The 27,646-nt window shown below is 40.0% G+C and overlaps 1 protein-coding gene across 2 annotated transcripts in view; it reads right to left on the reverse strand.

Moving 5' to 3' along the window:
- Positions 1–5,001: 5,001 nt before the first annotated feature.
- SLC17A3 (solute carrier family 17 member 3) overlaps positions 5,002–27,646 on the reverse strand; it is a 29,812-nt gene continuing 7,167 nt past the window's right edge. The window contains exons 3-13 of one of the 2 annotated variants that reach the window (XM_003263236.3): positions 22,529–22,740; positions 22,092–22,325; positions 21,920–22,007; positions 15,565–15,651; positions 10,902–11,020; positions 10,602–10,763; positions 10,191–10,320; positions 9,948–10,095; positions 9,517–9,607; positions 5,525–5,661; positions 5,002–5,443 (exon numbers count right to left, since the gene is read on the reverse strand). In XM_003263236.3, the coding sequence (XP_003263284.1) occupies positions 5,527–5,661; positions 9,517–9,607; positions 9,948–10,095; positions 10,191–10,320; positions 10,602–10,763; positions 10,902–11,020; positions 15,565–15,651; positions 21,920–22,007; positions 22,092–22,325; positions 22,529–22,740 (1,406 nt within the window). In that variant the 3' untranslated portion in view covers positions 5,002–5,443; positions 5,525–5,526. The remainder of the gene's footprint in view (positions 5,444–5,524; positions 5,662–9,516; positions 9,608–9,947; positions 10,096–10,190; positions 10,321–10,601; positions 10,764–10,901; positions 11,021–15,564; positions 15,652–21,919; positions 22,008–22,091; positions 22,326–22,528; positions 22,741–27,646) is intronic. The other variant, XM_003263237.2, reaches the window with a different exon arrangement.

Consider the following 27,646-nt stretch of genomic DNA (forward strand, 5'->3'; position numbering starts at 1 on the left):
TTCTTAAAAGGCCATGCCTGCCTGCCTGCCTGCCTGCCTGCCTGCCTGCCTGCCTGCCTGCCTTCCTTCCTTCCTTCCTTCCTTCCTTCCTTCCTTCCTTCCTTCCTTCCTTCCTTCCTTCCTTCCTTTTCTTTCTTTCTCTCTCTCTCTCTCTCTCTCTTTCTTTCTCTCTCTCTCTTCTCTCTCTCTCTCTCTCTTTCTCTCTTTCCTTCTTTTCTCCCTCTGTGGCCCAGGCTGCAATCTACTCCTCTCGCTGCTGCCCCGCACCGCGGGCTGCCTGGGACTGCCGGCGCACGCCACCGCTGCCTGCTTTTTCTACTTTGCCTGCAGGCGCGCTTTCGCCATGTTGGCCACGCTGGTCTCCAGCTCCTGACCCCGACTGCTCTGCCCGCCTCGGCCTCCCGAGGTGCTGGGACTGCAGACGGAGTCTCGCTCACCCGGTGCTCGGTGTTGCCCGGGCTGGAGTGCGGTGGCGTGGTCTTGGCTCGCAGCAGCCTCCGCCTCCCAGCTGCCTGCCTTGGCCTACCAGGGTGCTGGGATTGCAGCCCCTGCCCGGCCGCCGCCCCATCTGGGAGGTGGGGAGCGTCTCTGCCCGGCTGCCCCTCTGCCCTGCCTCCCCATCTGGGAAGTGAGGAGCGCCTCTGCCCGGCCACCCATCGTCTGGGAGGTGAGGAGCGCCTCTGCCCGGCCACCCATCGTCTGGGAAGTGAGGAGCGCCTCTGCCCGGCCACCCATCGTCTGGGAGGTGAGGAGCGCCTCTGCCTGGCTGCCCCGTCTGGGAAGAAGTGAGGAGCACCTCTGCCCGGCCGCCCCATCTGGGAAGTGAGGAGCGCCTCTGCCCGGCCGCCCCATCTGGGAAGAAGTGAGGAGCTCCTATGCCCGGCCGCCCCGTCTGGGAAGTGAGGAGCACCTCTGCCCGGCCACCCATCGTCTGGGAAGTGAGGAGCGCCTCTGCCCGGCCACCCATCGTCTGGGAAGTGAGGAGCGCCTCTGCCCGGCCGCCCCGTCTGGGAAGTGAGGAGCGCCTCTGCCCCACCACCCATCATCTGGGAAGTGAGGAGCGCCTCTGCCCGGCCACCCATCGTCTGGGAAGTGAGGAGCGCCTCTGCCCGGCCGCCCCGTCTGGGAAGAAGTGAGGAGTGCCTCTGCCCGGCCGCCCCGTCTGGGAAGAAGTGAGGAGCGCCTCTGCCCGGCCGCCCCATCTGGGAAGAAGTGAGGAGTGCCTCTGCCCGGCCGCCCCGTCTGGGAAGAAGTGAGGAGCGCCTCTGCCCGGCCACCTATCGTCTGGGAAGTGAGGAGCACCTCTGCCCGGCCGCCCCATCTGGGAAGAAGTGAGGAGCGCCTCTGCCCGGCCGCCCCGTCTGGGAAGAAGTGAGGAGCACCTCTGCCCGGCCGCCCCGTCTGGGAAGTGAGGAGCGCCTCTGCCCGGCCACCCATCGTCTGGGAAGTGAGGAGCGCCTCTGCCCGGCCGCCCCGTCTGGGAAGAAGTGAGGAGTGCCTCTGCCCGGCCGCCCCGTCTGGGAAGAAGTGAGGAGCGCCTCTGCCCGGCCACCTATCGTCTGGGAAGTGAGGAGCACCTCTGCCCGGCCGCCCTGTCTGGGAAGAAGTGAGGAGCGCCTCTGCCCGGCCGCCCCGTCTGGGAAGAAGTGAGGAGCACCTCTGCCCAGCCGCCCCATCTGGGAAGTGAGGAGCGCCTCTGCCCGGCCGCCTCGTCTGGGAAGTGAGGAGTGCCTCTGCCCGGCGCCCCGTCCGGGAAGAAGTGAGGAGCGCCTCTGCCCAGCCGCCCCGTCTGGGAAGTGAGGAGAGCCTCTGCCCGGCCACCCATCGTCTGGGAAGTGAGGAGCACCTCTGCCCGGCCACCCATCGTCTGGGAAGTGAGGAGCGCCTCGGCCCGGCTGCCCCATCTGGGAAGTGAGGAGCGCCTCTGCCCAGCTGCCCCGTCTGGGAAGTGAGGAGCGCCTCTGCCTGGCCGCCCCGTCTGGGAAGTGAGGAGTGCCTCTGCCCGGCCGCCCCGTGTCTGGGAAGAAGTGAGGAGTGCCTCTACCCGGCCGCCCCGTCTGGGGGTCTACCACGGAGGCCAGAAACAATGTGGGGGCTGGACGTGGTGGCTCACGCCTGTGGTCCCGGCACTCTGGGGGGCGGGGCGGGTTGATCACTTCGGGCTAGGAGTTCGAGACCAGTCTGGCCAACATGGCGAAACATGAAAAATACAACAGACAAACCAACCAACCAACTCAGTAACAACAAAACAGGTCTACCCTGGAGTCATACTCTAATTTTTTCTATTTTCCTCCCTTTCTGATCCTTTATCCCACTTTCTTTTTCTTCCTCTTCCTTCTCCTTCTTCTTTGTCAAATAGAGGATTGAGTTATTATCACTGATCCATATAAAGTCCCTCTCTCATTTATTTTAATTCCCACTCCCCATTTCTATTCCCCAACTTCCCATGTGCAACCTTCCTAATATGTTTGATACGCATCTTTTTGTTTGTATGTATTTTTAGAAAATGTTTATTGTTTGTGTGTGCAAAAAAAATTAATTAAAAAAAAATCCTTCAGTCATTCAAAAAAAAAAAAGAAATCTCTGGCTAATATTGTTGAATTGCTTATTTCTCCCTTCAGTTCTATCAGTTTTTGCTTCATGTATTTTGGGGCTCTGTTGTTAGATGCATGTATGTTTTCAATTATTATGGCTTCCTGATGGATTGACCTCTTTATCATTATAAAATGTCTTTTGTATCTAGTAAAAAAAAAAAAAATAGATGAATGGTTCAATAAAATGTACAGTACACCTAAAAAAAAAAAAAAAAAAAAGGCCATGCCCATGAGTCTTCAATGAGAATTGTACTCTCCTGTTATTTCTCACACTTACGTACCTGACTCTTTCATCTCTGTTATGTGTGGGCATTTCTCTTTTTGGCCCTCCTTAGATTTTGGCATTCTGTCTTGGCTTGTGGTTTTCAATCCACAGGCTCTTCTTGAGCTATTTGGTCTAAACTCAGGTCTTCAGTACTGAACATTTGCATTTTTCTCCTTTATCTTTTTCTCCATTTCACTCTTACAGTTTCTATAAGTTTCAGATTAATGATCTGGCCCCTTATTGAGCTTGCTTGCTACTATGGCTTGAATTATGTTCCCCCAAAAGATGTTGAAGTCCTAATACTCAGTATCTGTGAATGTGACTGTATTTGAAAATAGGGTCTTTGCAGATGATCAAGTTAAGATGATGTCATTAGAGTAGACCCTAATGCAATATGACTGATGTCCTTATAAAAACACAACATTTGGACACAGAGACAGATGTGTACAGAGAAGAGATGATGTGAGGACTCAGGAAGAAGGCCATCTACAAGCCAAAAATTGCCTGAGACTACTAGAAGCTAAAAGAATAAAAAAGGCATAGAACAGATTCTTCCTTATAGCCTTTAAAAGGAACCAACCTGCCAACACCTTGATTTTGGACTTCTAGAGCTGTAAGACAATAAATTACTTTGTTTGAGCAACTTAGTTGGTGGCACTTTGTTCGAGTAGCCCCAGGAAGCTAACACACATGTCCACATGATTATCCCACTGTTACCATTAACTCAACATGTCCCAAAGTCATGATCATCCCTCCTGAAAAGGGCTCATCTTGCTACATTCCCTGGCTTAGTTGTTCAGACCACTCTCTATTCAGTCTCTCAGGTCAGAGACCCAGGACTCCTTGACACTTTTCTTCTCCTGCATCCTTCTAGTCAAAAACCATGATCTTCCAGTTCTATCTTATAAACATTTTTCATGTCTCTCTCCTTGTCTTCATCTCAGCTTTTTCTGCCCTCAACACTGCTGAGGTGAGTTCAGTCCTCACCACTGCTGTGTAGGCCGCTGCACAGATGGTCATTTAACTAGTCTTCTTGATTCTCAAATTAGGTCAGAGTGTACTATCTAGAGAGAAAATCTGCCCATGTCAGTACTGCTATGATTCCTCTCATACTGCTTGTAGGTTATACCTTGAACTCCCTAACACATCAAACAAGACCTCCTTACTCTGGCCACTCCCACTTCCCTAAATCCACCTTCTCTCCTTTCCTAACTGATTATGCAGGCAAATGATTCCTTTCAGAATCCATCCTGCTTCTTGCTTTTATTCTTTTGTGCAAGTTGGGCTCCAGTGTAAAATATCTTACCACTTGGTAAGATTTTACCATCACTTGGAATCGACACTCCTCATCTGGTCTTTCATGATGCCCTATATGTTCCTCTGCTGTTGTACCTAAAACAGTGTAGTGCTATCAATTATTGTGTCTGTCCTCCATGTTAGGATGGAGAATGACTGTGCCTCCTTTATTCCAGTGTCCCAAGATTCCAGATTCTGGAACATAACAAGATCTTAGTAATTGTTGTGTTTATTCAAGCTTGGCCCTCTAAATTCTTGCCTTGATTTTTCACTTAGAACTATTGTCTATCACATTGCCTCTATATGAAATGGCTCGATGCCTCTAATCTTTATTCTACATGGTAGAAATCAGAACAGGGATCAATCTAGACCATGGTCCTGAACTCACCAACACCTACAAATTATCATTTTACAAAAATACGAATTCATTCATATTTGAGCTTCATAAGTAATTGAACCACTGAATTATTTGGATCCCAGAAGAAGAAAAATGACAGACTTACAATGGGTAATTTGTGAGCATTGTTGAAAATGACAATTTACACAGGATTAGGCAGGTGGTAGGGAAAACACAAGGGATTCTGGAGAACCCCATGGCTTGCCAAATAAAGGCAGATAAAACAGGCTGAAGGGACAAGGAAGAGAGAAGTTACTAGAACATATGGAAAGGGCTGCCTTCCAGGAGCTGTGAACTGCAATAGAAAGCTCAGCCAGCTGCACACCCTAAAAGAGAGACTGTCAGAGATAAGCATCCCCTGACTCTACCTATCTCCCTTAAAAATCTAGCAGAAGCCAATGGACAAGGGAGTACAGGATGCAATCCATATGGGTCAGCCTTTTGGAGCCTGAGCAGGATGGAGATAAATGGAGGACATACAGGAGGGAACACATGGACAATACCCAACCCAATAAATAGAAAGTAATATTAATTTTCACAAACAGGAAAAATCATTCCCCTAGTGAAGTTGTCACCCTGGATTAAAGGTTTTAAAACATTGTTTCTTGTATCCAGTAATGGAATCTAACATACTGGGTCCCACACAGCAAGCCCTCTTAATCCGTTGTTAATTCTGTGAAGATGACAACTGCGTTCTTAGTTATCATTTTAGTTGAATTTTTATTCATCTTATATTTCTCTCAAAAAAAGTCTGAATAAAATAATGAACTGATCTCATAATTGAAAAGAGCCACAGGAAAAAAAAAATCTTTTCAATGGTATTTTCATCGCGGAAGCCTTCTGTTTTATGCAATACGGTGCCTAATGACTTTTCCATCCAAGGTGGGATAACTAAGAAAGGAAAATGACATAGAATTTAAAACTTCTGCTGCTTCTATGGCTATAACCATGCATAAAATCATTACCCTTTACCTTCATAAACGAGTGAGTTTTCTCTCTTTAGCCCAGTCTTGGACATCTGCTTCTCCAAATATGAGGTAGAAGATTAGTCCTAACAGGTTAACGGCAAACAGCAAGAAGAAGACATTCCTCCACCCAAACTCAGGGTCCTGGAGACACAAAACCCCAAGTATATATTACCCCTTTCATATTTTTCTATGAAACATTATATTAATAGTTCAGATGACAACATTCACTGGTGGGTTTCCTTGTAGAAATTCATTTCCTGAAAGTGGCTCGATAGTTAAATGCAAAGGATTTCAAAATATATTGAGTGTTCTTAATAAAGGGTATTTGGGGAACTTTGTGATTAACCTACATAAATGCATTTGTCACTATTTATCCAAGTGCCATATATTTTCTCTTTTGCATGAATCTCAACTATATAAGCTATGCTGAGAATCCTTTCAAGATTCTTCTTATGTTGTGCTGGAATTGCGAAATGATTATGGGCTTTTGAGCTATACATGTTTAAGTTTGAAGAATTCTGATTGTTCATCCTCATTGTGGAAAGACTTATGCTAACAGATTTTCAGCTTAATTGTTAGGGAATGAAAATAATAACATTCCATTTTCACAACTGATGTGAGAATCAATAGTTAAATGAGTTTACAGCATATGAAATACCTATGCATACATCACACACTTAATGTTTGCTTTCATTATCCCCTTTTTGGCATGATTATGCAAATGAAATTTTTAAATGTATAATTATTTATAATTTTCTAGAAATTTTGCTTTTTTCAAATCAATTAAATTTTAAAAGGAACAATTTTATCACTATTTGAAATAGATAACCAGAATTACTTGCCTTTAATAAAAGGCAACCATAATGAATGCAATGAAACCAAAACACTGTTATTCTAGTGAAAAGAAAACAATGTTTATAGCAGCCTTATTGATAATAGCCAAACAACTCAAATGTCCATAAGAGTACAATAGATAAATTGTGATTAGCCATGCAATGAGACACTACACACCAGTGGAAAAGAACAAACTATTATAACATCCAATGGATGAATCTCAAAAACATGATGGATGGAATAAGCTAGGGTAGGTACTATATGATTCCATTTCTATGAAAGGCAAGAATGGGAAAATATAATCTATGAAAACAGAAGTCAAGGTAATAGTTACAACCAGGAGGAGTACTGAATGGAAACGAGCACAAAAGAACCATCTGGGTGATGGAAATATTTTTCTTTTCCTTTTTTGTTTTTTTTTGAGACAGAGTCTCATTTTGTCGCCCAGGCTGGAGTGCAGTGGTGTGATCTTGGCTCACTGCAGCCTCTGCCTCCTGGGTTCAAGCAATTCTCCTGCCTCAGCCTCCCAAGTAGCTGGAACTACAAGTATGCACCGCCATGTCTGGCTAATTGTTTTGTATTTTTAGTAGAGACAGGTTTTCACAATGTTGGCCAGGATGGTCTTGATCTCCTGACCTCGTGATCGCCCGCTTCAGCCTCCCAAAGTGCTGGCTTTACAAGTGTAAGCCCACCACATCTGGCCGGAAATATTCTTTTCTGAAAAAAAACTTTTAGGCTCAGAGGCACATGTACAGTTGTGCTATGTAGGTAAACTCATGTAATGGGGGTTTGTTGTACAGATATTTCATCACCCAGGCGCTAAGCCTAGTCCCCAGTAGTTTTTTTTTTTTTTTTCTGACTCTTTCCCTCCTCCTACTCTTCACTCTCAAGTAAGATCCAGTGTCTGTTGTTCCCCTCCTTGTGTTCATGAATGCTTATCCTTTGTCTTCTACTTGTAAGTGAGAACATGTGGTATTTGGTTTTCTGTTCCTGTGTTAGTTTGCTAAGGATAATGGCCTCCAGCAACATCCATTTTCCTACAAGAGATATGATCTCATTCTGCATAGTATTTCATGGTGTATATGTACCATATTTCTTTATCCAATCTGTCATTGATGGGCATTTAGGTTGATTCCATGTCTTTTCCATTGTGAATAGTGCTACAAAGAATGTAAGTGTCCATGTGCCTTTATGGTAGAATAATTTACATTCTTTCGGGTATATACCCAGTAATGGAATTGCTGGGTAGAATGGAAGATCTGTTTTTAGCTCTTTGAGGAATCACCACACTGCTTTCTGCAATGGTTGAACTAATTTACACTCCCACCAACAGTGTATAAGCATTCCCTTTTCTCTGTAACCTCTCCAGCATTTGTTATTTTTTGACTTTTTAGTAATAGACATTCTGACTGCTGTGAGATGATCTCATTGTGGTTTTTATTTGCATTTCTCTAATGATCAATGATATTTAGCTTTTTTCATAAATTTGTTGGCTGCATATATGTCTTTTAAAAATTTTTTATTTCATTTTATTATTTTTTAATTTTTTTATTTCCATAGGTTTTTGGGGAACACGTGATATTTGGTTACACGAGTAAGTTCTTTAGTGGTGATATGTGAGATTTTGGTGCACCCATCACCCAATCAGTATACACTGAACCGGATTTGAAGTCTTTTAACCCTTACTCCCTTCCCACACCTTCCCCCTGAGTCCTCAAAGTCCATTGTGTCACTCTTATGCCTTTGCATCGTCATAGTTTAGCTCCCACTTGTGAGAATGTATGACGTTTGATTTTCCATTCCTGAGTTACTTCACTTAGAATAATAGTCTGCAATCCCATCCAGATTGCTGTGAATGCCATTAATTCATTCCTTTTTATGGCTGAGTCGTATTCCATCATATATATGTATACCACAGTTTCTTTATCCACTCATTGATTAATGGGCATTTGGGTTGGTTGCACATTTTTGCAATTGTGAATTGTGCTGCCATAAACGTGTGTGCAATTATCTTTTTCGTATAATGACTTCTTTTCTCTGGGTAGAAACCCAGTAGTGGGATGGCTGGATCAAATAGTAGTTCTACTTTTAGTTCTTTAAGGAATATCCACACTGTTTTTCATGCTGGTTGTACTAGTTTACATTCCTACCAACAGTCATCCAGGCCAACAACAATGGCCAACCTTGCAGGAGTAAGGTAATATTGTATTGTGGTTTTGATTTGCATTTCCCTGATCATTAGTGATGTTGAGCATTTTTTCATATGTTTTTTGGACATTTAGTGGGGAAAGGACACCCTATTCAACAAATAGTGCTGGGATAATTGGCAAGCCACATGTAGGAGAATGAAACTGGATTCTCATCTCTCACCTTATACAAAAATCAACTCAAGATAGATCAAGGACTTAAATCTAAGACCTGAAACTATAACAATTCTAGAAGATAACATCAGAAAAACCCTTCTAGACATCGGCTTAGGCAAGGATTTCGTGATCAAGAACCCAAAAGCAAATGCGATAAAAACAAAAATAAATAGCTGGGACTTAATTAAACTAAAGAGCTTTTGCACAGCAAAAGAAACAGTCAGCAGAATAAACAGACAACCCACAGACTGGGAGAAAATTTTCACAATCTATACATCTGAGAAAGGACTAATATCCAGAACCTACAACAAACTCAAATAAATTAGCAAGACGAAAATAAACAGTCCTATCAAAAAGTGGGCTAAGGACATGAACAGACAATTCTCAAAAGAAGAACGTATATATCTTCTTTTGAAAATAATCTGTTTACGTTCTTTGCAAACTCTTTAAAGGGTTCATTTGTTTTTTGTAAACTTAAGTTCCTTGTAGATGCTGGATACAAATTCAAAATATTGCCCAAAACATAGCAAGTTGGCATTTATGCATGGAATCATTATCCCAAGACACCTATGCAGCTGTGTGGTTTCAGTTTCAAAGATAGCAATCACTATTTAGTTCTTTGCTTGAGAATGAACTAGGCTTTAGGTCACCAAAGAAATGATTCTATATTTTTCTTACCAGGTTCATCTTAATGACAAGTTACCCAAAATTTAACTTTATTTTTCAGTCTTTGAATACATGCTATCACCTTTATAAGTAGATTTAGCAGAGCATTTTTGGAGTGACAAAAAAATTGTACCTGACTAAGAAGAAATCCACTGACAGTGGGTACAATGACAGGTGCTATGCTCGAAAATCCTCTTGATGCTCCCATGAGAAAACTGGAATACCTGTGGGTGACAGGAATGTTCCACTCTAGATCCAGAGATGTTTGACAGTATCCTTCAGCCCTGATCCATGTATGAATCTATAACTCAATTATATTTTACAATTATATATAATTATAATTAGACAATTATATCAAAAAGGACTTGCACTATGTGTATTCAAGGAGAGGGATGAAGACAAATCAATACCCCTTCCTCAACATACCTGAAAAAAATGGCCACAGGTCTATCTGTGGTTCTTCCCCTATGGTTTATTCATTTCCTAAGTTTGGGGATCCCAGAAAGCTGAAAGCTAAATCTTTTAAAGAAAATGTGAAACTGATAGTGGAGATCAGAGTCCTACCTTGGAGCAATATCTAAGACATTGATATAAATCCCTGACTGACACAATGTGCTTAATCCACACGAGAGCGTCAGCAAGGCAGTTGCTGTGATATAGCTGGAATTGAGGTAAGGCAGAGATACAATGAGTGCTGAAGAGGGGAGACTTCCTAGGAAATGAAGAAGAAACAAATTAAACAGTGAGATGCATTCTTTGGCTGTTTTATGCTACACAAATTATCTGACCCTCAAGCTCTGTTCTTACCTAAAATTGTGGCAATTTTCCTCACAGTGATGAGTCTAAACTTTTTGGTTAGAAGGAAATCTGCCAGATAGCCTCCCACCATGCCTATGACCCAGGCAACAATAAAAGGAAGGGCAGATAGAAGTCCATTCTAAAGAGAAAAGATTGAGTAAATTACCATAATAAAGGCAGTGAGACCACAACTTTTGTTGATAAATTACTACTACTAATAATGACATTCTGAAATCATACTTTCTTAGGAAAATCAGTAACCTCTTAAATCATACCCCAGAAAAGCTACTGGCATGAGTATTAAATATTAGATTATTTTTGGTAATAAGAAATACATTTCTCAGATGGAATGAATAGTGAGGGCAGAGTAATTGGTCAGCTATACAAGCAGGAGAAAGGAAGGGAAGGAAACATACTCACGTCTCTGATGTTAACATGGTACACAGAGCTGATGTAAGTTGGTATGTATACAACCATTGTGCTAACTAACCATTGATGGCTGAAACAGCCTAAACATATGGACCAAATGGGTAGAGATCTGAGCATAGCTTTGATGGGAAGAGGCTGCTTAGAAGACCTGACCTGAAAACAAATTTACTGGTCAGAATGGTAAATCCGACAGATGCTCACACACTTAGTCACCCTTAAAAATCCAGATTTAAGGCCTCAAGAAAATCCAGATACAAGGTCTCAGAAAAGTGTTGGTGTCTTTATATGTACCTGTTGTTTCAAGGAGGATATGATGTATTCTTTTTCTGAGGTGCTTATCCATGGATAGGAAACGGGGTCATCATAAATCACAACAAACCAGAGAAGGCAGCAGACACAGCCAACACCTCCTGTAAGTACAGGGTAAATTTGGCAAATGGGCTGTTTTCTGCTTTTTGGGTGAACTTCTTTTATGTTGGGATATTTTCTGGTATAAGTTCTAGGAAAAGCTCATGTTCATTATATCCCTTTTCCATTTCTGAAACAATTCACCCATTTTACATTTCCTGTTTATTTTTGTGTGTGGAAATTACTGAGCCTAGAAGTGGCACCACATTTGATATCTCAATATTTTTAATATTAGCCATTCTGATAGGTGTGTGGAGATGTCTTATGGTTTTTATTTGTATTTCTTAAATAATTAAGGATGAGTTGAGCATCTTTTCATGTGCCTATTTTCCCTCTATCTTTTTTTGATGAAATGTCTTTGCCCAATTTTTTTTTTTTGGTTTTTTATTACTGAGTTTTGAGAATTATTTACACATTCTGAATAAAAGTTCTTATTATACATGTGTTTTGCAATTATTTTCTCCTGGGATCAGCTTGTCTTTTTACTATCCTAACAATGCCTTTTGATGAGGATATATTTCTAACTTTGATGAAATCCAATTTATCAATTAATTTTATGAATTATGCTTTTGGTGTCATATTTAGGAAATCTTTGTGTAAATAAGAAAGATTATAGCCTATGTTTTCTTCTAGAAGGATAATAGTTTCAGTTTTTAGATTTAGGTCTGGGATTCATTTCGGTTAATTTTTATATATGATCCAAGGTATGGATGGAAGTTCATTTTTTTGCATGTGGATATCCAATTTTTGAGCACCTTCTGTTAAAGAGACTATCCTTTATCTATTGAACCTTTCTCAAATATCAGTTCAGTTTACTTTATATGAAATAAATAGAATCATGAGTCTATGATTCTATTTTGTTTCATTGATTTATTTGCCAATCTTTATGTCAATACCACTCTGTCTTAAAGACTATAACTTTATAATATGTCTTGACATCAGGTAGTGTTAGTCCTATAACTTTGTAATTTATTTTTAAAGTTGTTTGGCTATTCTAAAATCTTTGCATTTCCATAAAAATTTAGTTTTCAGTGCACAGCCCTCACATATCTTTTGGCAGGTTTGTCCCTGTGTTGAATATTTTTTATGCTATTGAAAATCGTACTGTTCTCTTTAATTGACATTTCTAATTATTTCAGCTTTTCTACATCTGAAAACATCTCTATTTTGCATTTGTTTTTGAATCACTTTTTTTTTCACTGGGTCTAGAATTCCAGGTTGACAGGTTTTTGTTTTTGTTTTTGTTTGTTTGGTTTTTTGCACTACTTTAAAGGTGTTATTCCACTGCCTTCTCTCTTGCACTGCTTCTAACAGGAAGGAATGCTGCATTCAGCGTTATCTTTGTTCCTCTCTCTATAACACATCTTTTAGCTTTGGCTACTTTAAGATTTTCTCTTTACTTCTGGTTTTGAGCCATTTGATTAGAATGTAACTTGATGTAGTTTTCTTCATGTTTCTTGGGCTTGAGGTTCATTGACCTTTTTGGATCTGTGAATTTATAGTTTTCATCCAGTTTGGAAAATTTTTGGCCATTGTTTCTTCAAATATTTTTGAGAAATGTTGTTTTTGTTCTCCCATCCTACTCCTCTGTTTTGGGCCCTCCACAACTTGCTGATGTTCTCATTTTAATATTATAATTTTCTCTGTGTGGTGCATTTTGGATGATTTCTATTGTTGTTTTTAAGTTCATTAATCTTTTATTTTATTGTATCTAATCTGTCATTAACTCCATTCAGTGCATTCTTCATCTCAGATATTGTACTTTTCATCTCTATAAGTTGTATTGGGTCTTCTTTATATTTACTACGTCTCCACAACTTTCTGAACATACAGACATGCTATAATGTAGCTATAGTAACTATTTCAATGACCTTGTTTACTAATTCTAAAATCTCTGTCAGCTCTGGGTTAGTTTTGATCAATTCATTATTCTCTTCATTATAAGTTGTATTTTTCTCCTTTTCTTCATGTCTGGTAATCTATGGTTGGAGCCAGACATTATGAATTATATCCAGCTGGGTGCCAGATAGTTTTGTATTCCTGTAAATCTTTTTAAGCTTTGTTTTGGGATATGATTAAATTATATGGAAATAGTTTGCCCCTTTTAGGTCTGGCCATCACCATTTGTTAGAGAGATCCACAGCAGTACTCCCTGTAAGACTAATAATTTCTCACTACTGAGGAACAGTATATATGAGTATTCCATCCAATGACCCATGAATTATGAATTTTTTAGTCTGTCTTATGAAAATGAGTACTATCTGATTTTCTGTGAGTGTAGGCACCGTCCTCAGTCTTCACCAATGATTTTCCCCTGCCTACATTGAAGTCCTCTTTTTCATTCTTGATATTGGTTATTTTTCTTTCCTTTCTCTCTCTCTCTCTGTTTATCTCTCTTTCTCTCTCTCTCTCTCTCTCTCTCCATCTGGCTAAAGATTTGTCAATGCTATTGACCTTTTCAAATAACCAATTGCAGATGGAACAAAATCTCTTTTTTGGTTTAAATCCATTAATTTCTGCATTTTTTTTTTTTTTTTTTTTTTTTTTTTTTGGAGACAGAGTCTAGCTCTGTGGCCCAGGCTGGAGTGCAGTGGTGCTATCTCGGCTCACTGCAAGCTCCACCTCCCGGGTTCACGCCATTCTCCTGCCTCAGCCTTCTGAGTAGCTGGGACTACAGGTGCCCGCCACCACGCCTGGCTAATTTTTTTGTATTTTTAGTAGAGACGGGATTTTACTGTGTTAGCCAGGATGGTCTCGATCTCCTGACCTTGTGATCCACCCGCCTTGGCCTCCCAAAGTGCTAGGATTACAGGCGTGAGCCACCACACCTGGCCTTCTGCATGTATTTTTGTTATTTTCTTACTTCAGTTTGATTTAGGTTTACTTAAAACTTCTTTTTCTAGGTATTTTAAGGCATAAGCTTAGATCATTAATTTGAGAACCATCTTTTCTTTTTTTTTTTTTTTTTTTTGAGACGGAGTCTTGCTGTTGCCCAGGCTGGAGTGCAGTGGCGCGATCTCGGCTCACTGCAGGCTCCGCCCCCCGGGGTTCATGCCATTCCACTGCCTCAGCCTCCCGAGTAGCTGGGACTACAGGCGCCTGCCATCTCGCCCGGCTATTTTTTTGTATTTTTAGTAGAGACGGGGTTTCACTGTGTTAGCCAGGATGGTCTCAATCTCCTGACCTCGTGATCTGCCCGCCTCGGCCTCCCAAAGTGCTGGGATTACAGGCGTGAGCCACCATGCCCGGACTTATCTTTTCTAATATAAGCATTTAATGTTAAAAGTTTCTCTCTAAGCTTTGTTTTAATTACATCCTACAAAATTTGATATATAGATTTTTCATTTTCATTCAATTCGATTCAAAACTTTCCCTCGTGTCTTTTTCTTTAACTCATTGGAAGTATGTTGCTAAGTTTTTAAATATTTGGGGTATTTCCAGAGGCTTTTCTGTCACTGATTTCTGATTTAATTTTATTATGTTCAAAGAACATATTTTCTATTATTTTCAACTCATTTAAATTTGTTCCATCTTATTTTTGTAGGCCATAAATTGTCTATCCTGATGAATGTTTGAAGCACACTTGAAAATAAGTACTCTACTGTTGTTGAATAAAATGTACTTAATCTGTGTTCTTATTCTATTGATTATTAAGAGAAGAATATTGAGGCCTCCATCTTTAATTGTGGATTTGTTGATTTCTCCTTACTCTTCTATCAGTTTTTGCTTCATGTATTTTGAAGTTCTGTCATTAGGTGCATATACATTTCAGATTGTTATGTCTTATTGTGAATTGGTAATATTCCTTGTTCTGAAGCCATTCTTGTCTGATATTAATATATCCCCCCAGTTTTCTCTTGATTAATGTTTCCATGGTAACTAACATCTTTGTTCCCTGGACTCTGTACAGTCCCAAGAACCAACAAGACTCTATCTCCGCCCTCAAAGAGCTCACTGTCCAGAAGGGGAGATAAATGTATAAACAAATAAATGCAAACTAATGAAAGGTTTGAAAGTAGAATGTAAAAGCTAGTAAAGTGCAAGTTATGGAGGGAGCAGTTCTTTCTCGATTTCTAATAACTAAATGGAAGGCTTTGGGACAAATGCTGAGGTTGGCAAAATTCATCCTCTTGGTGTTTCATGTTTTCTCCTCTCTAAGAAACTTGAGACTTACTCAGGATGCCTTGCTCCTGTGCTTAATCTGAGACAAAACCCACAGCAGCACCTACCTCTCTGGATTTCTTCCTTCCGTGTCTTACCACTGACCTGCAAGCCTATCCCCTGCTGCCTTCAACGGCAGCAGAGTATGCCTGATTACCATGTGATAATAACACAATATGGTGCGTTAATAGCACTTTATAATAGGCAGGAGAACTTCCAAATATTTTTATGGCATTGGCTAATTATTCCCTTAGATTAAGATATTTTGTTTTCTAGGATTTATTTGTCTTGACTTATTTCCTTTGGAAAACTATACACAAAATATACTTACTGAGGAGAATCTTTCTGCATATGAAACTCTGGGAACTGGGAAAGAGTAGCTTACCAAAGATATAGAAGACAAAGGGCCACCCAAGGGTTTCACTAATGAAGCCACCTATCAGGATGGCAGTAAAGCATCCCAGTAACATTCCTGCAAAGAGAGAGAAAGTAAGCTGTTGGACTCTAGACTTCTACCTGGCAAACACATACAGATTGATAGATGACATATTATAGAGCAGTAGCTTTAAACCATAAGGAGACGAGCATATTAGAATGCACAAACTTCAAATTTATGATTTAAGAACATATAATTTCATACGTTCTCCTGAGAGCACATTTTTCTGGTAGTTCCCTATAACATAGCAGATGACTGTCATACTTCCTTTCATGTTCTTTTAATTACACAAGCTATATATGCTTATTGTAAAAGTAAACTACTACAATGAGCCAAAGTTCCCCCATGTGCCTTCCTAGGCATTCTCACTCGTCTCTCTAAAATTAACGATTATATATAATTACATATATAATTGCATATTATATAAGATATAATTGCATACCTTTTCTTTTCTGCACACATAAATAATATATATCTACACATAGTCATCCTCTTGGTAAATGCATTTATGTAATATGTAGACAGAAAGCTAGATTTTATTATAAGTGTGCTAATAAATCTTTTAACTTTTATAGCTTTTCAGAATGTTCTAATATGGTAGGGCATGTTCCCTTTTTATCACTTTTTCAAGCATTTCTAGGTGATTGTGTTTTTTATTTTCCAGATGAACATTAATATTAAGCTGTCAAATACTATATATATGTATAGGTGTTATCATTTTTAAATAAACAGGATCATAATATTTCTATTGTTTTGTGACTTCATTTTTTATTCAACAATTAGTCTTGTAAGCGTTTTTATGTCATTCTAGATTCTACGCAGTTACTCTGAACATAGACATAATTTATTTCTGCACAATAGAATAGCAGAAGTGGACTTGCAAGGTCAAAGTCTAGATCAAAGGCTATGTGAATTTTAAATTTTGGTAAATACTGACAAAGTACCTTACTAGAAGTGTGTACCAAATTGAATTGCCAAAAACATTGGGTTTTTTTTTCTCATCTCTTTGACAGCATTTAATATCCTCAAAGGTTTTTTCTTGTTGTTGTTTCTTTTTTTGTTGTTTGAGACAGAGTCTTGCTCTGTCACTCAGGCTGGAGATTTACTACAATGGTGCAATCACAGCTTACTGTAATCTCAAACTCCTAGGCTCAAGCAATCCTTCTACCTCAACCTCCGAAGTAATGGAATGACAGGTGCATGCCACCAAACTTGGCTAACTTAAAAAAATTCTTTATAGAGATGGGAATCTTGCTGCGTTGCCCAGGCTGGCCTTGAACTCCTGGTCTCAAGTGATCCTTCCATCTTGGCCTCCCAAAGCACTGGATTACAGGCATAAGCCACCATGCCCAGCCCCTCAAAGTTTTTAAAAGTTGCCTTTCCGGCTGGGCGCAGTGGCTCACGCTTGTAATCCCAGCACTTTGGAAGGCTGAGGCAGGCTAATCACGAGGTTAGTAGTTCGAGACCAGCCTGGCCAACATGGTGAAATCCTGCCTCTATTAAAAATACAAAAAATTAGCTGAGCCTTGTTCGGGGGGCACCTGTAACCCCAGCTACTCGGGAGGCTGATGCAGGAGAATCGCTTGAACCCAGGAGGCGGAGGTTGCAGTGAGCCGAGATCGCACCACTGCACTTCAGCCTGGGCGACAGAGTGAGACTCTGTCTCAAAAAAAAAAAAAACAAAAAAATTACCTTTCCAATATTAATGAAAAAGTGAAAAAGAGAGCTGGGGGTGGTGGCTGATGCCTGTAATCCCAGCACTTTGGGAGGCCGAGGTGGGAAGATCAGTTGAGGCCAGGAATTCAAGCGCAGCCTGGGCAATGAGTAATATCCTGTCTCTACAAAAAACAGAAAGTAAAAAATTATCCAGACATGGTGGTGCCTGACTGTAGTTTCAGCTATTCAGGAATCTGAGGCAGGAGCATCACTAGAGCCTAGGAGTTCAAGGCTGCAGTGAGCTGAGATCATGCTACTGCACTCTAGCCTGGGTGGCAAAGGGAGACCTTATCTCAAAAAAAAAAAAAAAAAAAAAAAGTAGAATAAATAATAAAGAGTATCCCATTTTAATTTCCTTTTTCATAGTAAAGTTGCACATTTTTTTCTATCTTTAACTATCATTTTTTATTTTTTCTGTGAACTGTCTGTTCATAATCTTTTTATCTTTGTTCCTTTTGCTTGTTTAATTTTGCCTTAATTTACAGAATCTTTATGTATTGTGAATGATCCTTTGTCTGTATGCTGGCTGCAACAATTATCCTCCCATCTTTAACTTTTTTAATGTTGTGTTTTGTAATTCAGCTGTGTTTTTATGGAGCCAGATCTCTCATTCTCCTCTATAATGACCTCTACGTTTACTCTTTTGTTTAGAAGATCTTTTCCCACCACATAATGTAAAAAAAAAAAAAAGAAAAAGAAAGTCACTTATTTACTTGTGTTGCCTCATTTAAGCCCTAGTAGTCAGATTTATAACTGAGTAAATAGAGAGAAAAATTAAATAACTTGCCAAAGGTCACATTGTTAATAACAGGGGAAGGTAATGTTGGAAATGAGACTGCCTGACCCCAGGCCACAGATACATGGAGGTGGAAAACAGCATCTTTTTCTACCACTAAGTCCACCAAATTTGCATCTTTTCCTTGAACTCTCTGCCTTTGCTTTCAGTATAATGGGGGACAGTTTCCTGCATTGCATCCATCCAAAGCCAGGTCCCTTCTTGTCCTCTGGACCCCATCTCCTCCAATCTATCCCAGGCTTGGACTCCTAAGAGTATGCATTCTCTCTCTGCATCCTCACTTCCCTCCTCAGCTCTTGAATCTTTCCCATCCGCATGCAAATACAGCTTCCTGTGGCTCATGCTAAAAACAAAACAAAACAAACCCTTCAGAACCCCCTCCATGCACTTTGACATTTCTCTGCCTCTCTTCAAGGCAAAACTTCCCAAAAGGCTGTGCTAACTGCCTCCATTCTCTTTCTTCTTGATCTTTCCTCAGCCGATTCCCAACACACCTCCATTTTCACTCTCAAAACACTGACACGGTTCTTGTTAAGGTTTTTTGTGACTTCCACCCTGCCGGACTTGTGGCCACTTGCTCAACCCCAGCAGCATGTGATACAGTTGGCCTCTGACTGACTGTTGTCTTGAGGCATCTGTCACACACACCTACCTTGTTTTCCCACTGCCTCATGGGAAGCTTCTCAGAACATTTGCTGGCCTGTCATTCTCTTCTGTCTAAGGCCTGAATGCCGGAAGGCCTCACAGATATTCCATTGTTTTTCTCCTCTTCTCCATCTATTTTCTCTCTCTAGATGGTCTTGTCCAGGACCAGGGCTTTAAATACCATTTCTATTGAAATACTGAGGAATTTTCAGCATGTCCTGTTTTTTCTCATGTCGCTACCAAATTCCAAATTATAAACCAATCTCCATTCAGATGCCTAACAGTTCATGGCTAATAGTTGATTTACATTGGCTTACTTAATGCTCAAATACACACACACAAATACATATACATGCATTCACATCTATCATAGGTTGATATCACATGTATCAACCTGTGTGTGAGCTGTATCATATATATGTTCATATCTAAAGTGTATTTGTTTTCTTTTCGTGTTTTGGGCTTCATTAAAGTTGTATCATCCTGGATGTCCTTTTCTAAGACACTGTAATGTGTTTGCTGTATTATATGAGAATATTCATTTCTACCATAGAAAATAAATAAATTCACCTTATAAGACATTAGTCAAATATCATAAGATGTGTTGGGTATTGATTATAACAAAGTCAGTAATTTGAGAGATATTGATAGACAAGATTCATAAACTATGTAAATTAAAGATAAGTAATTTACTAAGAATGCCATGTTTATCTTTGAACATAGATATAAAAGGATATGAAGACTAAGAGACAAATAATATCAGTCAGGCAATGACTTTAAACATGAGTCTCTGAACATTCATGGAGGTTTAGAGGCACTCAATCAGGGAAGCACTGAAGCTTGTGAAATTCAAATGTGACCATCTCTTCCCAACTCTGCATTCAGTGACTTGGCTGAATCTTGAAATCAGCTATGGTGGGAGTGTTTAGAGCACAGAAACTGATAAATACTATAAATGAGCTCATTTTCCCCCCTAGGAAGCCTGTTTAACAACACAGCACTGCTGACTCAATATTTGTCTGGGCCTAATTCAGCACCCACTAGAGATACCCATTCTGTCTCCACGTGCTCAAGAAATACAAAGCCATGGCAGTTAGTTAGTTCTTTAGGGAATGGAGCTGTGGCCAGCAGCACTCATCTTTGTGTTTTTCCCATACAGCAAGTGCATGTCATTGGCCCTGATGCCTTTCCTCTGGACACCCCTGTTTGAACCTCAACTCTGGTTCTCAGAACCACACCATCAGTGGTAAGGCTGGTGTAGCAGAAAGACAGAGAAAGGATGTTTGAACACTTGAACATTCTGCACACTTGATTCAGGTCGTGCGATCCTTCTACCTGCTTGTACTCTATCTCACATGGGTTAACATACCCCATTTCCAGTCCTCCCCCTTACTTTTTACCCTGTGTTTTAAATTAACGTAACTGTGCAATTACAGCACCTAGTGTGGTCTGTGAGCCTATCTGTTCTATGACCTCTAGGATAGCTTGTCTTGTAGTGTACCTTAGGCTACCAAGGTATCAAGGCATTTTCCTCCATGATAGATGTGCTTTATTCATACAACATTTGTGTTTCTAAGATTAATCTATGTTGTTTTATGCAGCTACAGTTTCTTCATTTTCACTGCTGTATGATATTGCATTATTTTTAGATTAAAGGTGTTTGGGTTAATTTTTCTTATCACCTATTAAACCTGCCTTAAATATGAACTACTGGTTCTGTTTGGTCTGCTCAGTCCCTTAAGTTACTAAGCTCCTTAAATGGCTGCAAAGTTTCCTATCTACAATAGGTGCACCTTTCTAGGCTCCCTTAGAAGATACAGTACACCGTGTCCTATAGGCTGGCAATACTTGAGCCCCTCGACTAAAGGCAGGTGACTTCTGGGGTAGTCCTATGCCAACCTTATGAGCTGAGCAATTCCATCCACCAGTACAGCCTGCAGAGGAGCCCCAGGATCATCAGAAATGGCAATTTCTGTAAGATCTACTGAGGAAAGCAGGCAGGTTCAGCTCACTCCACCTGCTGATGGGATTCTCCAGTGGCTTTCTGTTGGGTGCCTTCAGACAATCATGGGCTCTATGCTCTCTAAACCAGGTTTGGAGGCCAGAAAGGATCACCTGCCTGGAGCCTCTGAAACAGCCCTTCAACACCAAAGATGAGAAAACTTCTGGAACCTGCACCCTTCGTAGGCTACTGAGATTCCTCTAGATACTGTCATTTGACCTATTCTGGTTGTTCAGTCTCTATATACTCAGAAGTGAGAGGAAAGACAGTTGCTACTTTCTATAAGGTCACTGTCTTCAGTCCAAGTCTTTTAACTTTTCTTTCATGCTTTCCATCTCCTGATTTTCTTGTGCTATATTCTGAGATAATCCCTCAGTGTGATAAACAAAGTGAATTTTCTGAGTCCAAGTTGCAAATGGCAGACACTAATCCTCCAGAATTGTGAGGGCTTTAGAGTGTGCTGTCAGTCAGGGTGTGTGTGTAGCTTATTTTCTGGACTTGAAGGGTCCCTGCCTTCTTGGTACTCATAAATTACCTGGAGAGTTACCCTTTTTTTCTCACCCAGAACCTACTTTAGCAGTCTCCTGTTTCTTAGCCATACACTGTCCATTTTCCACACTTCCCCAGCATAACTTAGACTTCTTCCTCCAGAATATTCATTCAGAGCACAGTGTCCAGGCAGATCATTATCAGAAAGAAGTTCTCAGGACAATTGAGAGCAACTCCAAAGAAGATTAAGTTGAATCTTTACCTTCCACTGAATAATGGTATAAACTCCCAAATATCAGGAATTAATATATAAAGATAAAACCATACAAGATGAAGAAAAAAAAATGGATGAAGTTTCTTTTATAATCTTTCCATCTATGACTCAAAATCCAGATGCCATGAAAATGATCAATTTGACCACATAAAAATACTTTTTAAATGCTCTAAGTCATAGTAAAGGCAAAGTTATGCCACAAATGACATCCTAGGGAAAATAACTGAAAGTCATGTCATAGACAAAGGACCAGTCTTTTTAATTTAAAAATACTTCATTGACATTGAGCAGATGATGAGGAACCATGCAATGAAAATTTGTCAAGGAACCCAGTGGGAGAATGTTGGATTGTAGTGTACCCATTTGGATTACATGTCCTTACCTGATAAAGCAATGCTGCAGAGTCTGCTTCGTTCATGTGGAGGGCTCCACTTTTCCCAAATTGCAAACTGACCCCCAACTATTGAGGACTGAAATTAAAATGATTAGAGTTCTTAATGTGTGATGCCATGTAGAAATTCATATCCAATTCAGATTTATAAAATATTGGGTACCTGGCTTAGGCCCTGGACTATTCGAGTTACAATGAGGAAGACTATTCCAAAGTCAGCGGCCAGAGGGATGCATAGAGTGAGAAATGAAGTTGCAAACAAAGAAATGCCAACCACTCGCTTTGTTCCTACTCTTCCAGCCAGGTATCCACTGGGAGCCATTGTCAGTATGCCACCATAGCCAACAGCAGCAAAGATGATGCCTTGGATTTGAGGAGACCAGTCATACACAGGAGCCTTAGAGAAACAGAGAATGCTGTAGTAAACCTTACACAAAAAGGTTCTTACATACCCTAGAAAGCTTCTTTAGACATTTTGCTTGCTTTCAAATCACTATTTTCTCCATTAAAGTTTTTAAACATACATACTCTAGAAAAATAAATATCCAAGCCAACAAACAGCAAAAAGAAAAGCACAAATTTGTATCTTGTGTTGCTTACCTTTGCAGGAAGACTCTTTGGGGCTTTACTTAGGCCACCAAATGAGTCAACAGGCAGCCCCCCAGAGGAGTCATTGAGCTGGGATTGAGGGCTTGTGCTGTTGACCATGGCTACCATGGTGATGTTCATGATGACATTTTGTGCTATCATTGTGAAATTGCAGAAATGTAAGACGAGGGCTATTCCATAGCGAGCAGAACATAAACTTGGAACTGGAAATATTATGACATCATATTAGTGTTTTTTAAAATTGAGCTAACATTAGTTTTTCACAAGATATGATTTAAAAAGTACCTGATCACCTAACGATTTAAATCATTACTTAAATGACACTTCTGTTGGCTTTATGAAAGGACGATACAAAAGGAGGAGATCACTGAGTTGAGCTAAAGGACGTTTTATACCACAGCTTTGTAGAGCCTAACTTGATCTCGGGGATTCTGTTCATCCTAGAATTTTGTCTCTACCATTCCTAGGTCATTGTGTTCTACAGTTGATGAAATTACTCACAAGTAAATGCATATACGTGTGTGTGTGCATTTTCATATATATATAACACATATATATGAAAAGAAAATATATACATATGAATATGTACACATTTAAATTGCTGCATATAATTTATAATATATTACATATAGTTTGTATGTATAATTATATATAATATATAGCATATAATTTATATAGGACATGTACTGTTACATATAATGCACTACATATTATGTATAATATGTATAAATTTTATGTATGTAAATGAAGCGTAAGTTACGCTTTGAAGAGAGTTGTCCATTGGTATAGATATATTCCATTCACATCTTCAAGTATTGAAGATTTACTTTCATTTAAATTTTGAGATTAAACTCCTGTGAAGATTCTCTCATTAGGGAAATTGACATCCGCAAGCTATGAAAAAATCAAGCAAAAAAGTGGAAAAAGAAATGAGCACAGCATTCAAATAATCTGTATTTGTACAGCCAGGAAAGATGGCAACTTAAACGCAGAAATCTCATTCTCCCTTTTCCAGATCCTGGCTAAATTGTCCAAAAAATGTAAAACATAGGGAAGTCAGCACTTGTGGTTGAAATTAAAGAACTCTTCAGAAGTTAAAATCTGGGGAAAAAATCAGTTAGATGAGATTGAATGGTATAAAACTTTCAAAGGTTAAGTCTCTACTCAACTTCTTAAAAAGTCTTGCAGCATTATATTAAGTGAGTAGAAGGTATCCTGGCAGAACACAGCTAACAGTCTAATTTGAAGAGCAAATAAAATATAAAATGTATGAGCCAAGAAGCTGTATTTATCTGGGCTCAGACTTATTACACAAGGACTTCAGGCAGAGTAGCTCTTTGGAACTCTCTCCAACCCTTTCACTTTTTTCTGTGTGGGAAGAAAAGGGACTTAGATCAATGAGATTGGGTAAATAAATGGAGCATGTGTACCCTTTCACTTTTTTCTGCATGGGAAGAAAAGGGACTTCAATCAATGAGATTGGGTAAATAAATTGAGCATGTGTAGCTCTGTATCTTCTCCAGCCTGCCTGGAAGCTGTCTACTCTCCTACCATGTAGCTACTTTAGCAGAGCAAGCCTGGGATTGTCCAGTTCACCCTATGCTTGGGTGGATAAATTTATTCAATACAAGAGAAATAGCAGGGAGCTGGATTGACCACTCTTCTAGGCCATGTCCTCCAGTCCAGATTTGACATCTTCAATCAATCATTGAACAAAACACTTATCAATCACCTCCAATATTGGGCCCTAGAAGTGTAGCAGCAAATATAGCACACAAATAGCCCTGTGTTTGGGGACCTCACATTCCAGAGAGAAGCACAAAATATGAAACACAAACAGTAAATCAAATAATGTATTAGAGGGTGATAAATGCTGTAGAGAAAATAAAGCAAGAAAGGAGGAAGTCCTAATGACATACCAGAGAGGTGGTCATGCAGACCTCTGGGGAAAGAACATACCAAGTAGAGGGAACACCCCTGGGGCTGGTTGGAGAGTGCCTAGTATGTTCAAAGAATCAAAAAGAGGGGATTATGACAGAATGGAGTGAGCCAGGGGTACAAGAAGAAATGTCAGGAAAGCTAGATCATGGGGCCTGAATTGTTCAAGACATGTGGGCCATTGCAGGTACTTTGGCTTTTACTTTGAGTGGGATGGGGGCCACTGGAGGGTTTACAGCAGAAGTGAGACATGATGTGACTTACATTTTGAAAGGATCTCTTTGGCTGCAGAAATGAGAACAAAACGATAGGGAGGAAGTGCAGTTAGGAAGCTATTGAAATAATTCTGAAGAGAAGTGAAGCTATCTCGGATTAGGGTCATGGCAGTAGCTAAGATGAGGTCAGACCCCAGATAAATCCCAGCGTGGAAAAAATACCAAATAAGGGTTTCAGTTTTACAGGTGGGTGGAAGGCAAGGAGAAGGGGAGTTTGAGAGGTTCTTGTTCCAAACAACAAGAAGAATGAAGTTCCACTTTCCTAGGAAGAAAGTTCTTTTGAAGGAGCAGGTTTGTAAGGTGAGGTGGTCAAAAGCTTATTACTGGACTTTTTAAAACAGAGATGCCTCTTAGGCACCAAAGAGAAGATGTTGAGCATATTGGATATACAGTTCTTAAGTTTAGAAGAGAAGTAGGAGTTGAGGCATAACACTCGGAGTTAATAACCTACAGAAGATACTTAAAGCCATAAAACTTGCGAAATTGAAATAAATAGAGAAGAGAACCAAAGACTAACTCTGTGGCTCTCCAGTGTTTGGAGGTTGGATAGATGGGGGAGGAACAAACAAAGGAAAGTGAAAAGGAATGGGTGGTGGGATAAGAAGAAAACCAGGAGAATGTGGTGTCTTGGAAGCCAAGGGGACAAGAGTTTCAGGGAAAAGGGAGTCAGTAGGTACTTCAAATGTTCCTGATAGGTCACATAACATGATGTCAAATCCTCACAATCACACTATGAGGCAGCTATTACTACTATTTTACAGATGAAGAAACACAGGCACAAAGAGACCAGCTCACAATGTAGCTCAGGTGTCTATGCTCTTAACCACTGTAGCACATACATATTGTGGCTTCTGTTTTGTCCAAGATGATTCCATGAGAATACCTCTGTGATTAATACAATCCACATGCACCCAGCTGTAGGGTTGATGTGGCTCTGTGATGTGGGATAAAGAGGTGCCTTGAGATTAATAAAGGAGGATTCCCCTTATGGCTAAGCTATCTTCTATTGATGGAGTATAAGTCTTTGTAGTGAATGAACTGAAACATAGTATCTTTGTAGGGTTTTTTTTTTTTTTAATCTGATTCAGCGCTGGTGGTGACTTCCTCTATCAATCAAATCAACTAATAATTTGTGAGTTCTTGTGGCCTCTGATTTTCCCAAGTTCTCTTGGGATCCTAGGTGTCAAAAGCTACCAAAAAGGGTATCAGCAAACCAAGAGACTAATGGCTTACAAATGAGGAGGTTGAACATTTGCCTCATGAGAATGCTGAAAGATTAACTAGACAGTGTATTTAAAAGTCTTAGTCTGGTGCTTGCCAGATGTTAAGTGTTTCCTAAAGGCCACTATTTGTGTCCTTAAAAGTTATTTGTGTCCTGTGCTCATTCTGAATGAACTATACCAGTTGTGCCTACTCTAATAGATTGGTGCCAGTGGTGTGCTGTCTGTTAAATTTTTTGTGATCATCCCTAGCTATACAAGAATGTGTGGGTCTGTATGCATGTGAGAAAGTGTAAATTAAGAAGAATCTGAGGGTATTCTATTTAACTCTGGAAGAGGGCACTGATACCATGAAATCATAGGTTTTTGAATGTGAGAGGTTATATTAATGAATTCAGTACTACTGCACTCAGAATCCAGGAAGCTTATTTCATAATTTGATGTGACAGAAAGACCTTAAGGTGGCCCCAGTGACTACCACCTCATGGTATTCTCACCTTTATATAATTCCCTTCCCTTGTATGGGGCCAGGAACTTTCACTTGCTTGTATCCAACAGAATATGGCAAAGGTGATTGGCTGTCACTCCCATGATTACATTATGTTATATAAGACTCCATCTTAGCAGACTACAGATAAACACTCTTCATGTGGGCTTGATGAAGTAAGCAGGAAGTTGGAGAACCTCACATGATAAGGAACCGTAAACATCCTCTGAGACCTGAGAATGGCCTTCAGCCAAAATCCAGCAAACAGCCAGAGCCCTCAGTCATACAGCTATAAGAAAATGAATTTTTCCAACAACCTGAATAAGCCTGGAAGTGGGCTCTTCCCTAGTCTATACTGCAGATGAGAATGCAACTTAATCGACCACTCAATTGTAGCCTTGTGAGACCCAGAGAAGAAGAACCAGTTAAGCCAAGCCGGGCCTGGAGCTCTGAGCCACAAAAACTGTAAGATAATAAATGTATGTTGTTTCAGACTACTATGTTTATGGTAATATGCATGCGGAAATAGAAAATGAGTACAGTTGGCAAAAAATAATAAAGCCTAGTTGAACAACTATACAAGAATTTTGGGAGGAGGTAAGTATTGAAAGATATTTGCATTACAAAATTTATCATGAGAGTAAAATGATAAGACATTATTATATTGAAGAATAAGAATACTCAGAAAAATCTAAGGAACAATAGAAAAACATCCAAAAGAATCATGCAATGTGTAAAGGGTGTTGTGGCAATTAATGGGAGAAAACTAGATCATGTAATTGGTACTGCTAAGATAATTGGATACATAAGTGGAAAATCCTATTGGTGCAATAGCATGTTTTAAATTAAAATAAAGCATAGATACAATACAATAATACTGCATTTTGTCAAACCGAAGGCACCATTGATACATCATTATTTTTGTTCCACTAAAACTCAATTGATCAACTGATTAACAGATAAACCGAATAGGTCCAAAACTAAACTCTTGAGCCCTACCACCTCAAAACTTCTACCCAGAGTCTTTCCCAGCTCATTTGATAGAAATCTCATTCTTCCAAACACTTTGCAATCCTTTATTTGGAATGTACTATTGTCTTCATATTAAAAATATGTATAGAATCCAACAACTTCTCACAAGGTCCTCTGTTATTTTTTGGCTAAGAGCTAATTCCATGTGGTTCTAGCT

The sequence above is a fragment of the Nomascus leucogenys genome, chromosome 8, assembly GCF_006542625.1.
Source record: "Nomascus leucogenys isolate Asia chromosome 8, Asia_NLE_v1, whole genome shotgun sequence".
NCBI classification, from domain to species: domain Eukaryota; kingdom Metazoa; phylum Chordata; class Mammalia; order Primates; family Hylobatidae; genus Nomascus; species Nomascus leucogenys.